At 42.5% G+C, this 13,809-nt stretch overlaps 1 protein-coding gene and 1 long non-coding RNA gene across 4 annotated transcripts in view; both read right to left on the bottom strand.

Annotated features, from left to right (window-relative positions):
* The window catches only part of LOC108087072 (homeobox protein homothorax), a 112,624-nt gene that overhangs the window by 54,885 nt on the left and 43,930 nt on the right, over positions 1 to 13,809 (bottom strand). For all 3 annotated transcript variants that reach the window (XM_043209136.1, XM_043209137.1, XM_043209138.1), the window contains exon 7: positions 2,601 to 2,724. In XM_043209136.1, the coding sequence (XP_043065071.1) occupies positions 2,601 to 2,724 (124 nt within the window). The remainder of the gene's footprint in view (positions 1 to 2,600; positions 2,725 to 13,809) is intronic.
* On the bottom strand, positions 4,115 to 4,437 carry LOC108098814. Its single transcript, XR_001771871.2, has 3 exons — positions 4,425 to 4,437; positions 4,321 to 4,359; positions 4,115 to 4,254 (listed from the first exon to the last, which is right to left on the bottom strand). It is a non-coding gene; the product is annotated as an uncharacterized LOC108098814 (long non-coding RNA).

The following is a 13,809-nucleotide window of genomic DNA, read 5'->3' as shown; positions in this document are numbered from 1 at the left end:
GCATTTTCAATCAATGTCAGTGGCGGAGGGTTGGGAAATTCAAGGGGTTGCCCGCTTGGCGAACGTCGACCGCCCGTCGCTTCTGTTTATTTTCGCTTCGAATTTTATTTCCCTGACCCCCGGACTGATCTCGTTTTGATTTGCATTTAAGCGCGACACTTGACGACTTGCCGTGTAAATAAACAGATTGGGCCTTAAATTCGGGTATCTTTGGCTCTTTAACGAGGCATTAGCTCGTCATCGTCGAATATTTTTTAATTGAAGTCCGTCTGAAGTTGATGAGGGTTAGAGCATAATTACTAGTTCTGTCAGCCAGCGTTGCTCGTTTTTATGGGGAAATCTATCAGCCATTTCGGAACATAATTACACACCTTAAATATCTTAAAGGTCTAGGGAAAGATTTCCCCATCCCTCCCTTTCCGCCTTCCATGACCTCTCGCACAATTCCGGGAAATTTCAGGACGCGCATCCTTGTGCACCGACGAGCTCTCCTTTTCCCCCTCCCCTTCCCTTTCCCCTGCCTTCCCTTTGTGCTCTTGGCTGGGGCATGAAATTCCTGTCAAAATTGATAAAAATCACATTTTCCATTTGAATAACATTTTACGAATTCGTGCATAAAATTACGACAGAAAAATATTCCCTACCCGCTGCCTTTGCCTCTGCAATGGAATTTCTGCAGCTCCGAGAATATATTCTTTGGCAACCGCATTCCGCCCTCCGTTGCCTTGTCTACTTAAAATGTGGAAAATATCTATTTGCTACGCCCGAAATACGCGACGCAAATTTCCCACAAAAGATGGAAAGGGGGCGGGGGAGTGGCTGACTGGCTGGCCATTTTCTTATCGCTGGAAAACAAGAAGAAGCTGCGGTACGAAATTAACATGGAAATTTTGCGCGCTGCTAGAAATTATTCAACTGTAGATAATTTGCATTGAGTGCTCCGAAGTGCACAACTTGAACTATGCCGAAATTTAATTTGTCTACAAAGTCAAACGACGTGTAGATAAATCAATCAAAATGGCGCGCACACACAACCACACATAGAAAAGGCTATATATCTGTTTGTGTGTATGTATGTATGTATATAGACATCGGCGGAACTCGCACACAATCGTTAAAGTTGCTGTTCGGCGCGCTTTAAAGTTTTTCGAATTTGACGTCAACGTCAATGGATTGGCTGCGAAACGCCTCCTACTCTTCAGAGCCCTCTTCAAAAACCCCTTCCCTTTCTTCTACACAGGAAGAAATACTTGTAATTTGAGATTATCGTTAACCTATAAATTCATGCGATAAGATTTGAATGCTTCAAGCATAGAATGCCATTTAGTTGCCAGTATCTAAATTGAATTCATTAAACTTGAAATATTTTGATTTATCTAAATAGTCTCCATATTCCACTTAATATTTTTTCCAGTACATAAATTCTTCTAGCAGTGAAACTGCATTATCACCTTGGTCTCCCCACTCAATATTCGGTTTTTTTTCTTTATTTTTTTGGAGAGCATTCGACGAGTGGCCCAGAGTGTCTTTTTCGAGTGCTGTTTTGGCCAGGGGTTTTGTTTTTTCGCTGCCGCCAAACAAACAAAGGGGAAAACAACGCACTTGCGCTCTCCGAGGAAATAAAAACAAAAAGGGGGAAAAAAACAAAATATTATTTTTGCCTATCACCATAAATAATTCACCTGACTGCCTCCCTCCGACGGCACGAGATCTTCAAAAAGAAGCGCCAAGTGCAAAGTCAGTCGCACTCGAAAAAATATTGAAAAAGCAACAGCGAGAGCGGGGAAAATACTAAAAAATACACATAAAACTCTTTTGCAGCTTGAAGTGGAGTTTGGAGTGGCGAGTCTAGAGCTCCAACCGGCGGGCTCCAAGTTCCAAGTTCCGAACTCCAAGACAGGCAGTCTAGGGCCTCAAAAGCCGCCAACTGAGGGCAGTCCCTAGAAAAATGTGGTTGTTGCTGTTGCTCCGGGTTGTTGTTGTAGACCCTAGTTGTTGTTACTCTTTTGTCAAGTTGTTGTACATACGATTACGCGGCGATCTTGGTCGAAAAGCTTTGGCGGCACTTGAAACTGAGGCAAACAACATAATCAAAAGAGAGAGACAGCCGCCTCGAGAGGTGTGAAGTGTGTAACACATTCGATAGGGATTAAGACGATCGAAACTGGCTAAAATCAGCTACGGCTTTAACTTCGTTTTGCTGGATAAAGTGAGCTTGATTTGAAGATTTATTAAAATAGTGGAGTAAATCGAATGAAATGGGTTTCCAAAGTGTGTCTAACTCAAGATGGTACGGGTTGCGCGTGCCTTGCACTCTTAAGTTGTCTTTCAAAAGTTATTATTTTGTTATGGCAAACTAAACATTTTTATTACTAACGTATCGTTTAATTTAAGATTGGCAAGTTGCAACTAAATTTGGTTCCACATAATTCGTATTCCTCTTAATTGAGTTATCTGATAATAAAGGTAATCTATAATAAGTATTTGATTTCATCACATTTGCAAACCACATAAAAATCTTCAAAAATTCTGGTACATCCTTGATTTTTTTCATTCTTTCTTAATCCCAAAAGTTTTTAGAATATTTTTAAAGGACTTACCAGGGTCTGATGTATCTAGGGCAGGTGGCTGCTGAGACAGTGGACCGGGAGTACTACCAGCGCCCGGCGATCGGGCGTCGTCGTTCATTGCGCCGCCGTAGGAAAGCGAAGAGCTCGGCGGCCGCTGCAAATAATAAATTAGAAAAAATATATAAGTAAATAAATAAATTCACAACAAAATAGTGGGAGAGCTAAGGGGAAGAGGAGAGTGTGGGGAGCATGCTTTGGCTGATTGTTAGAATTGATTACAAATTGGTTATAAATGTCGCTTTAAATTGACACGCCTGGCCATTAAATGAGCCAGACGATATGGCCATGGCCAATGCCAAAGGCAGACACTGTCGGCCCGTCTTGGCCGGATTCTTCCGCCTCCTGGCCCGGCTATAACTCCCCCGTATTCCCCGCCCCCCGCGGACTGTCTGCACGACTGTCAAGTTGTCAAAAGTGCCATGGCCTGGCCATATTGTGGACAAACAAATGTTCGAGATTGTCGTGGCCTAGGCCTAGAGCAAAATACAAAGCCAAAACGACAAGCGACGACCAGGCGACATCGTGTGCAAAAATAAATATAGCCGGAGTTATATATATATATATATAAGTTATCAAATTAATATGCAGCGACTGGCTCTGGCGATCTGGCCGTCTTCTAACTAGGAGTAGAATCAACTCGTCTCCATCTCCATCATCATCAACATCGAACATCATCGTCATCGTCATCGTCATCGGCCATGGACAACAAGCCAATATGCCGGCGACATCGATGGCATACTAAACGCGGCTAAAACAAAACCAGAAACGGGAAAGAACTTATGCAGAAACCAAAAATGTCAACGTACCGGGCTCTTTAGCTTTTTAGCTGCGATCTGCGATCGAAATCGATCGAGGAGCAATTTAAATTCTGCTAATAACAAATATACAAAACGCCTCGCATTAATTTCATGCACGTGCAAGCTACAATTTTTAGCCATAAAATTATTATTTTCCCAAGCTCGTAAAAATTCTTGACTTTCGAATACAATGAATATATGGGATACGTTGTGCCTTTTTTGATTCATTTCGAATTCGGGGCACACGTTGCATGTGTTTTCGCTAAATATTTGTTAAATCGCATATTAATAGCGCCCTGCTATAGACAATTTGTGGCTTGTTTGCGTATAATTCCCTGCAGTTCCAAAATTGCTTTGTCGTCGAAGAAGTGTGCGAAGCCGCACCGACGACAGCGGGGGTAGCAGCCTTAGCCGCAGCGGCGCGAGTTTATAGAGACATTTTATATGGCACCGCCGTCTTCGGGATACATGTCGCTCTCGATGACTTTTTTGTCCGTTTCATCGAACAAGTCGTCGGTGGCTTATACGAATTTTGTATGGAGAAAATTCGTATAAGCCATTGTTGCTTTCGTAGCTGACGTGGAGGCGAAGTTTTCAACGATGGCTTTTGCGAGGATGTCCTTAGCGAAATCATCTATGTCAAGCCTAAAAATGTCATCCCCAAATTCATATGAAAAACAATATATATATATTTAATTCTTTTTTATTTTATTAATTTATCTTATTTTGTAATATAAGAAATAAGTACATAAATAATATGAAATTCGAAAGTTTTTGTTTACCACTTCTGTGGAGTACTTGCAGGCCATCGGCTGTTTTGCGTCCATCTATGGTACAAATATTTTTATTATTACATGTTATATATTACTTTTTTTAATCTAAAGTAAACTTACCTTTCAAACGAATTTATGGGACATATGTATGGCTGAATCCTAAAAAGATTTAAATAAGTTTGTAGTAAAAAACATAATGTTTTTGTAATATTAACGACACTTACATGATTTTTAAACATTTCCGCTGCCAGTTGCACAAGTGAAGTAATTTCACAACCAATAGTCGACGCACTACTTAAAAGAATGACGCAGTTTCATTTTTCTCCGATCGAAAGAATAGAAGACAAATTTGGAGTCGGGCCGCCGTCGGGTGCAAGCAACGATTCGTGTTATAAGAGTGAGAAAGAGAGGAACACTTAGGAATATCCCTTTTCCTTTCCTACACACTGATTGCCTAATTGCAAAAAGTCCACAGTGGACATCCAGAACTGCAGGGTTGTTATGGCCGAAATGTGATTTGTTCGACAGTTCAAAGGGGTTAATGAACCGATTAGGAATTTGAAAAATAATAGGGAAGATAATCCACAGTTTTAGTTAGATAAAGAACCTTAACCAAGTGGATTGGTTCCTGCTTTCTGCCTACTTTCCATTTCAAACACACTCGCTGCCGCAAATCTATTAATAATTAGACAACACCGTCTGCATTTTAAACACTCCCAACAATCCAACAATCCAACAATCCAAAGCAAAGCCATCCCTCCACTTTATGAGCCATAAGGTGTCTCTTGATAGTCGCATAAACAATTTCCACCATAAACGGACACGATAAAGCTGCCTGAAACCACCTGCAATTGTAGCAATTGTCGTTGTTTTTATGGCTTATAAACAAAGACAAAGCACAACAACTTTAGATTGACCGCCGGCCAAAGCGAAACTATTTAATTAGCCAGCCCAAAATCAAATAAAATGGCCATAAAAAAGAGTTGGTCAGCAGAGGCAGATACGAAAAAAAGAAGAACAAAAAACTTTCCCAACGAGCCAAGAAATTCGATAGGCTTGACGGTCTGGGCCAAGTCTTCTGGACTTGCTCGCATCTTTCACACTTGCCGCACACTTTGCCGGGGTTCTGTTTCATTTCTTTTTCCTTTTTTTCATATTATTTTGGCGGCCTTTGGGCCCTGTGAAGGTGGCTCCGGTTACTGGGAGCCGAGAGCCTGGAACACGCCCGAGTGTTGGCCAAAATGCCGTGGCGTGCTCCTTGAAGAGGACGCTCGCCCATCGATGCGTGCTTTAATTACATTTTCAATTAGCCAAGCGGCCCGCTCCGCAAATTAAGCTATCGAATTCCTTTCGCATGTCCTGTGACAATTATTAACAAATATCGGTTTTTATTCAAATGATGAGCGTCCAATGGCGAGGACTGCTTTTAATATTAATGAAAGCGAAACGAACGAGGCGGTTCACCGCCCATCTAACCCCAATTCCATTTCCATGTCACGTAAAAAGGCTCCCTCATCGTGAAAACTTTTTTCCTATCTCTCGTTTTTGGGGGGAGCGGCCCTTTGGGTGCATTAAAATGATCAAGAAACAATTTTCGTTTACCTGCCGGAGCTAAATTATTTATTTAATGCCCTCCCCGCCCGCTCGTCTTGCTAAATTTTTGATAATATCTGTGGAGTGGAGCAGAGTGGAGTGGAGCAGCGACAATTGGGCGAACGCGAGTGTGGAGATGGGCGGTTGAGACAGCAACCGCAAATTTCTAGGGCCAAGTGAGTCATAAAAAAGTTACGAGCCAAACCATCAAAGCTTACACTGAGAGTAAGACAATGGAAAGCATTTGAGATGCCTAAAAATGTAACTAAATGAGATTTAGTTCAGTTCTTGTACTCATATCTCCTTTTAATAAAATAACTACAGATTTGGAATTTCAAATGATTTTTTTGTTCAAATATTATCAGTGTGTTTAATTTATAGTTTTCTTTCTCTGCATCCCTCACAAATTACTGAAGTATAGCCGAACTTTGCTCAATTGTTTTGGGTTTCACTTCATTACGCTGGCGAGAAGTTTGACTTGCGGTCAGTCTGAGAACTTTCCAAGTGACTTGGCTAAGTCGGCTCAGCTGCGGCAGATAATTGCTGGTGGCAGGAAGAAAGGTTGAGGGGAAGGGGAACAAACTTGAACAAATATCGACGCGTGTCGTGCTGCGTTCCACCCAAGAGTCAAAACATGCAATTTCCATAGAGCCCTGTAATTTGGTAAAAATCTCTGTCACAGCTCCTTGCTGGTTAATCACTACAATCAACAGTTTTGGAAGCACTGCCCTCTCGAAAACTAAGGCAAAACAATCAAATTACGACTCGTAACTCAGTTTTCGGTGCGTGGGAAGTTTTTCCCTTCTTCCAAAATGGGCGTGGCCACCGCCCAGATTTCCCTCCCTTTTCCATCCCGGCGTAATTGCCCGACGGCATATATCCTGCATTTGACATTCGGGAGAGGGTTCCCGGGGGTAAGTCGAAGAAGCCTAGCCCGCGGCTAAACCAGAATCCCAATCTGAGTTCGAGTCTGGGATTAGGCCTGCGCTTCGGGCTCATTTCACAATTAAAAACACAAACTACAGCTTAGATGGAAAAAGGGGAAGCGTATTAGAAAAAACAACAGCAATAATCATGCAGAGAAAACAAATCAATCGGATTTATTTGTTGGTTTTTAAGAAAGTAATAGAATAGTTGCTTCAAACAACAAGTCACACTTTTATGTTCTTCAGTTAAATGTAAATATGTGAAATGAATTAATATAATTTGAGAGATTTACTTTAATATTAAAAAAAACTCTGTATTTCCTAAGAAGCTTTTTAGTACAATTTTCTCTCCTACAATTTTCCTCCTGTGTAGTCAGTTGTTCTATTTGGTTTGATTTTATTTACCGAACGCCTTTGCCAAGTGGACGTGAAACATATTTTTTCTATTTGTCGGCAAACACTCAGGAACAAATTCTCTCCCCCATTTGATGAGCATATCCTTAGAGCAAATAATTAAATCCTTTTTACACGGCCGCTGCGAACGAAAGTTTTTCCGTGCGGTTTCTGGTTTCGCTGGATTTTCGGGAGATGGGAAATGCTCGATGTGGAAAAGTGAGTGGCAGCGAGTGGAAGTTGAGCCCGAACCCCGAACCCCGACCCCGAAACCCCAATCCCAATCCCGAACCCAATCCGAATGCGAATCCTCGGAACAATCCCTCCTGGCTGTTTGTTTTGATGGATTTGCCGTTGTTCTTGGGGGGCAACAAAAGCTTTTGTTTGTCTGTTTGTGTCATGTTTGTTGTTTTGGTTTTGGTTTTGGCCTGGGCTTAGGTTTTTGGCTTTCGCCAGGCCCTCCAGCCGGAATTCTCCCGGTCTGAAGACTCTTTGGCGTTGGGTTTCTGTTAGCAGGCTGCTTAATTAACGGTATATAACCAACAACCCCCAACCCATCGAGAAGTGTGTGCGAGTGTGTGTGTGTGTGTGAGTGAGTGAGTGTGTGCCACTTGAGCAGCAGCTGCTTTTGTTGGGCTCCACCCTTTTCCACTTTTCCCGGGGTTTCCCCTCCCCAATTCCCCACCCACCACCACCCACTTTTGCTGTTGCCACCTTTTGTGTATTTAATTGCGCGCATGGCATTTAATTGTTTTTCAAATTTGCTCAAGCTGTAAAATGTTCATGTGTGTGGGCCATTTTGTTCACTGAGGGGGTTGAATTTTTAATTAAAGCCGGTGGAGGTGCAAAACTCCTTTGCAACAGCCCGAACAATTCAATATGGCTGACTGGAATCACTCCCCCTCTCCCCAAAAAGTCTGCCCCTTTTCGAACCATCACTTTTGGCAGGCAAATTGCTTTACTAAGAATTCCCCACATATGAGTGAGTATATGTGTGAGTGTGTGTGTGGGGTATAATTTCAATCAAATGGCAAGTTAATTACACACAATTATTGTGCACACACAGACAGAAAGACAGACAGACAAAAAGGGCTTAGAATGTTAAAGTTCGTTTCACTTTTGGGGCAAATTAAAGGTGTCAAGAAACTTCTCTGCGAGCAAATTAAATATTTTAAAGCGACGTGTTTCTTCACTCAGGAAATAATCCCAGAGTAATCAGCACTTAAGTCGTCGACTATCAGTGTTTTAATTAAAGACCAATAATTACGCACATTTCGAGCTGCTATCATATCTAAAGAATTCGAACAGACAAGTGGCAACATTTTAATTTCATGTCGAAACACTTGACATAATTAAACTAAACCAAAGACACCAAAGTCAGCATTTCAGATAGAAAAGGTGACATTACTCATACGCCCCGTTGCAGCTCCCTTGTGACCATTATCTAACCGAAATCTTGGCTTGGTTTGCCTATGCTCCACTATCAGCAGCCACAAACGAAGTAAAAGCCCGAATAACAATACGGCATGAGCGAATGAATGCATAAAGTACAGGTCTGTGATTAAATATTTATAGGCTGATAACAGCCAAACGGGCAGAATGAACAAAAAAAAAAAAAAAAACGAAATTTGGAAATCTTGTGCAAACAATGAAATTAGTATTTTGATAATAAAAATTCAGAAGCTACCTGAAAAACTACTCCAGAATCAAGCAAACACGAAGAAGTCAGGAGTAAGTAAGGTAAAATAATAAATAGATAAGGCGAGCGAGCGGTGGCGCGCAATTGTGACTCTATCAAACTTATCATTTGTTTGCCTTTGTTATTATGTTACACAAACAGTGGAAACGTTGAGACTGCAGGCCCAAAAAAATGAACCAGGGAAAAGGAAGGGAAGGGGGGGCATAGGGGAAAAACCGAACCGAAACCCGGCGGAAATGGAGCAAATGGAGCTGCACGCGATTTTGCATTTCGCACAGATCGGGTTTATCTGCTCCACAAATCTCGGAGCTATCAATTTGAACTTTTCGCTCGCACAGCACACTGAGATTAACCAGTCGGAGGAAAAGAGTGAGAGATGGGGATCCAGAACTTTGGACTCTAGCTTGTAGATTTCATTGCCCGTTTTTGTTTTTCCTCTCCGGATTTTTTCTTTTTTGCCTCCTTTAATTTGCACTTGAGTGCATTTCTCGCTGCGGCTGCCATGCAAATAAGATAATTATTCAAATGGCATGTTTCACACAATTCCAACACAAATTCCTGGGGATGAAACGGGGGAAATCACGAAAGGCAATGGAATCATTTTCTTGCCGGCAAAAGATATCAAGATAGCCACATGCAAATGCTGCAATGATCGCGAGAAATAGATTTGCATAAGAGACTTGCAGACTGGCTTGCATGTGAGAACATTAATCGTGTAATTAATTTGATGCATGTGTATGCAAAGTAATTTCATGTAAACTGTCACGCCCCCCCTTTCCCCGATTTTTCCCCCACAGTCTTGTTTTTGCTTTTCTTTTTTTTTTTGTGTGTGTGTTTGTGGCGTGCTAAAAAGTCTCGCGGGACAGACGAAAATCCAGCGGAAAGACAACGACAACGGGGCCCAAAAGCCAAGACCCCAGACAGTGTCAAATAGATTCCGCAGGCCGATAGAGACGACAACCTGGCCCAGAGATTAGCCAAGACATCGGGGCCGCGAAAACCGGGACCAGGATCCCAAACTCCAAGCTCGATGCCAATGCAGATCCCAAATCGGACATTTCGTGGACGTTTCCCTGTCAGCGACTAACGCAAATCCCCCGACAGGAAAAGAGGCCCAAACATTTTCATTTCGCAAGCGAGAGATTTCATAGATTGCATTTCGTTTGCCTGAGGACCGAAGGTGTTGGCCGGGCCAACTTATCGCCGGCTTGTTCCTTTCGGCCCGGCCGATAAGCTGACAGCTGAAATTAGCCCGACTAGAGGAAACATGCCCAGAGACGAGGCATTACAAGGATTTGTCGCTGTCTGGCGAGTCATGCCTCAAAAAATGTTGCCTCTGTTGCAGCAGTTTGCTTGGGATTGCTTGAGGGGATTGCGGGGGTTTCGGAGTGTTTGGGAAGTCCAAAAATGCCCAGTCACTCCACCAGGCAGCATAATACGAAATTCATACAGTATTATTGATATGAACACACTGATAAATGGCCCAGAGCGACTCAAATGTAGATCAAAGATTCGCGCGAGCTACGCATTCCAAATAAACTCCCCCGTTCCCTATTTTCCCCTTTAAATAGGAGAGAGATACACTGGGGAAAAATGGCCAATAAATGTAAAATTTATTGCGGAAAGTAACCAAAAATTTTGGAAAGTATAGGTCATAAAAATTAAATAACATTCATTTAAATGAATCAACTTCAAAGCAACTGCAGCAAACAGCAAATTATCTTCTATTGACTAACGTTAAAATGTTTGTATTAGGAATTTATTTGGCAATTAATTGAAATGATTTATATATTATGGAAATAAAAGTGATTAATTCCAAATTGATTTTAAATATTTAAATGTTGACTTGTAACTTTTCCCTCAGTGCCATAAAATCCTCATCTGAATGCGATCCAAACACTCTTGTTTTGAATTTCAGCCAAGTCATCATTGCCGCGAACTTCAGCACGGCGCTTTTGAGTTCTGTGTATTATTTCGTTCTTTTTTCCCCTTTCGAGATGGTCTTTTGAGCCGAGGGGCGGTCGACTCTTTAAAAGCCTGGCCAAAAGTGTCGCATCATGGCCAGTGCGAGCAGCAGACTGGAAGACGACGTCGCCATCTGAATGACGAGGCAAAAGTTCCGCCCCTCGACTCCCATCACTCCGATTCCCATTCCGATTTGGATTCCCACTCCCATATTCCCCCGAAAAGCCTCTCCAGCGAAGGAGTACTTAAGGTTGAATCATGCCGGCCACTGCCAAATCAATTAGACCTGGTCGTGAGCCTCACTTTTTGGCCATTACTCGCCGTTTGTCAGCCCCGCAGAGGGCCATAAAAATTAGAAAATTTGATTATTGCAACACGAAACGCTGCCCGAGATTCACTTTGGCCGGCCGTGGTATTTCACGGCGGAGTGGCTTTTTGGCCAGACTGGCACTCAGGACGTCCCACTGGGCCGGGCCATTTGCATATTATCATGGTTGGGCAAAAGATGCTCTAACAAAAATTTCATTACCCAAACTTCGGAACCCAAAAGCGAACGCAAAAAAAAGAGCGCAGTCCAACGGTAGCGATGAGTTTAAATGAGTTTATTACATCTTTTGGCGCCTTTTACAGCATTTAGCCTGTGAGGCAGGTGAAGGGGGGGAGGAAAAGTTTTCCTCGACCCGGGAAAAAGGGGTGTGCGATAATGAAATTTCCATAGATTTGCATAAAGCGAGTGCCCCAAGCGACTCGAGTCAGTCAGCGGAGTCAGCAGTCGGCGATGCCCTAAATTAGATAATGTCTAAATTGGATTTAAAACACGCATTTTGCGGGTTTCCAACGGCAACGGCAGTGGCAAAATACACCCAACACCACCCATCGAAGACCCATCGAGACAACATCAAAATATCATTAGATGGCTGTGCTTTTTTACCCGTTTCTGGTATTCTGATGTCTGGGCATTTGAAGGGTTGCTGGGCTCTGATTTGTATGCAAATGTTTGGCGGGCTGGCGTGAAATTTGATTTTTCGTTTGGTGGAAAACAGGTGCCAGACGTTCTCTCTTTTGCTTTCCGGTAAGCCGATTATGAAACGTAATTAAATTACCTCGGAAAATCATATGGAACTCTGAGTAGAGTTTACAAAATCCCTGAATCTCTGAATTATTTAAATCAATAAAATATTATTCATTTAGAAAGTTTTATGAAACAACTAAATGGCTTAAATACAAAACAAAAAGTAAAGCAAGGTGGCCTGCATTTGTTGTCCTATTGTTTTCCACTACCAAATTAGTTAGCTGGCATTTCTTGGGTTCTTTGGTTCTAGCCAAGTTTATAAATCCTGGTGCTGCCCACATTGTCATTACGTCATTTGCATGCACATAAACGCAGCGTCATTGGGGCAGAGGGCCATTAAACAAAAAACAAAACACACTAATATACACTTGGACAAGTTCATAAACTTTCGTTTCATTCTGGCCCCAAAGGCATGGTCGTAATGTTGTTGTTTTTTTTACCTTTGTGCTTTTAGTGTGGAGATTGCGTGGCATTTTTCGCATACTTCTGCTGCACATTTCGTGCAAAACTTAATTATATTAACTGAGTTATTTGCGGCATTTGGCGCGCTCTGCGACTCGACTTGGCCCTCGAGAATGGCTTATACGAATACGTATACGGATACGTATACGTATGTACGTACGGTCTGCAGGTGTTGTTGAACGACAAAAATTATGACAACTTAACTTGACTAACTGGTGTGGCTGTGCAACAGAGAGGCAGCTAGTTGTTCGCACCTAAATGGCCAGAATGACGGGCCAAGAAGGACGGACGTCGGGCAATCAACAACATAATTAAAGACAACAAATGCCCATGTCTCCCGATCTTTCTTTCTTTCTTGCTGTATTTTTTTTTTTTCAAGTATTATTTTGCAGCGATCCTCGAGACGTTGACTTTGGTATGCAACGAGTTGCAATTAAAAATCAATAAAATGCGTGATTTTTGCAATTTCTGCGCTTGCCATTGCAATTTGTAATTGCCATAATTAAAATGTTGGCCAGACCAAGACCAATACCAATACCAATACCAACAGTAAGCAAGACCCCCTTTCTCCTAATCAAATTTTCACCTACCAAAACGAGATGTAAACTGGCAGGAGTCAGATGGCAATGAGATGCAATTAAATGCGTTTTCAAACAATTTCACTCCGGCATTCGGGCATTTGGGCATTCGGAATGTTTTGGCATCGGGGGTTGTGTGTGCGGTGCGGAAACCACCCCGAAACCCTGACAAAATCAGGCAATCAATCACAGGACCGCCGCATAACTCACCCTCGAAAGGACTTTTCGGTTAGGGGGCGCAACAAATCGGATTAACTCCGCCAGACTGTACCACGAAATCCACGCAGGCGCATTTCAAGGATGCCCGCGATGGGTTCTGGGTTCTGAGTTCTGATTCCTGATTCCCCGATTCTATATCTATAGCCATCTCTTTTTGGCAGATGACTATACCTAGCAGGGGGTAGCTGGCGCAGAACAATTAACTTTTTTGTTGAGGTTTTTTCACTGTTCCAAGGGGCGTGTCGGCCATCCCTGAAAACTAGATTTCCAAAAAACGAGCAATCAACCGAGAGATCGGAATCTCGGTTCCAGCTGCGTTTGTTGATCGTTAGCCAACACTGGGCTTAAATCAGCAATCAGTGGAAAAAAAAAGGGAAAAGGGAGGGGGATCACGTGGTCGTGTCAGTTGCCTGTCAAAATAATCATTATCGATGGTCCACCGCCGATAAGGAAGAGATCACGATGCGAGGATCGCTGTGGGCCGCCGATTCCCGCTTCCCAATGCCCGATCGAGGTGGCAAAGGTTGTCAGTCGGAGATTTGACTTTGGACGGGTCCAACTAACCCTGCACTTTCCGAAAAAAACAGAAAAATATAATCCAAGATCTGGATTAATCTGGGGTTGTAATTGATTGGAACTGGTTTTAAGTAAGATAACAGTACTTTGATTCAAATATGTGTATTGGAAAGTATTTTTAATTAG

The sequence above is a fragment of the Drosophila ficusphila genome, unplaced genomic scaffold, assembly GCF_018152265.1.
Source record: "Drosophila ficusphila isolate 14025-0441.05 unplaced genomic scaffold, ASM1815226v1 contig_791, whole genome shotgun sequence".
Classification (NCBI taxonomy): Eukaryota; Metazoa; Arthropoda; class Insecta; order Diptera; family Drosophilidae; genus Drosophila; species Drosophila ficusphila.
Note: the sequence above shows the minus strand (reverse complement) of the source record. Positions and strands in the feature narration are given on the sequence as shown.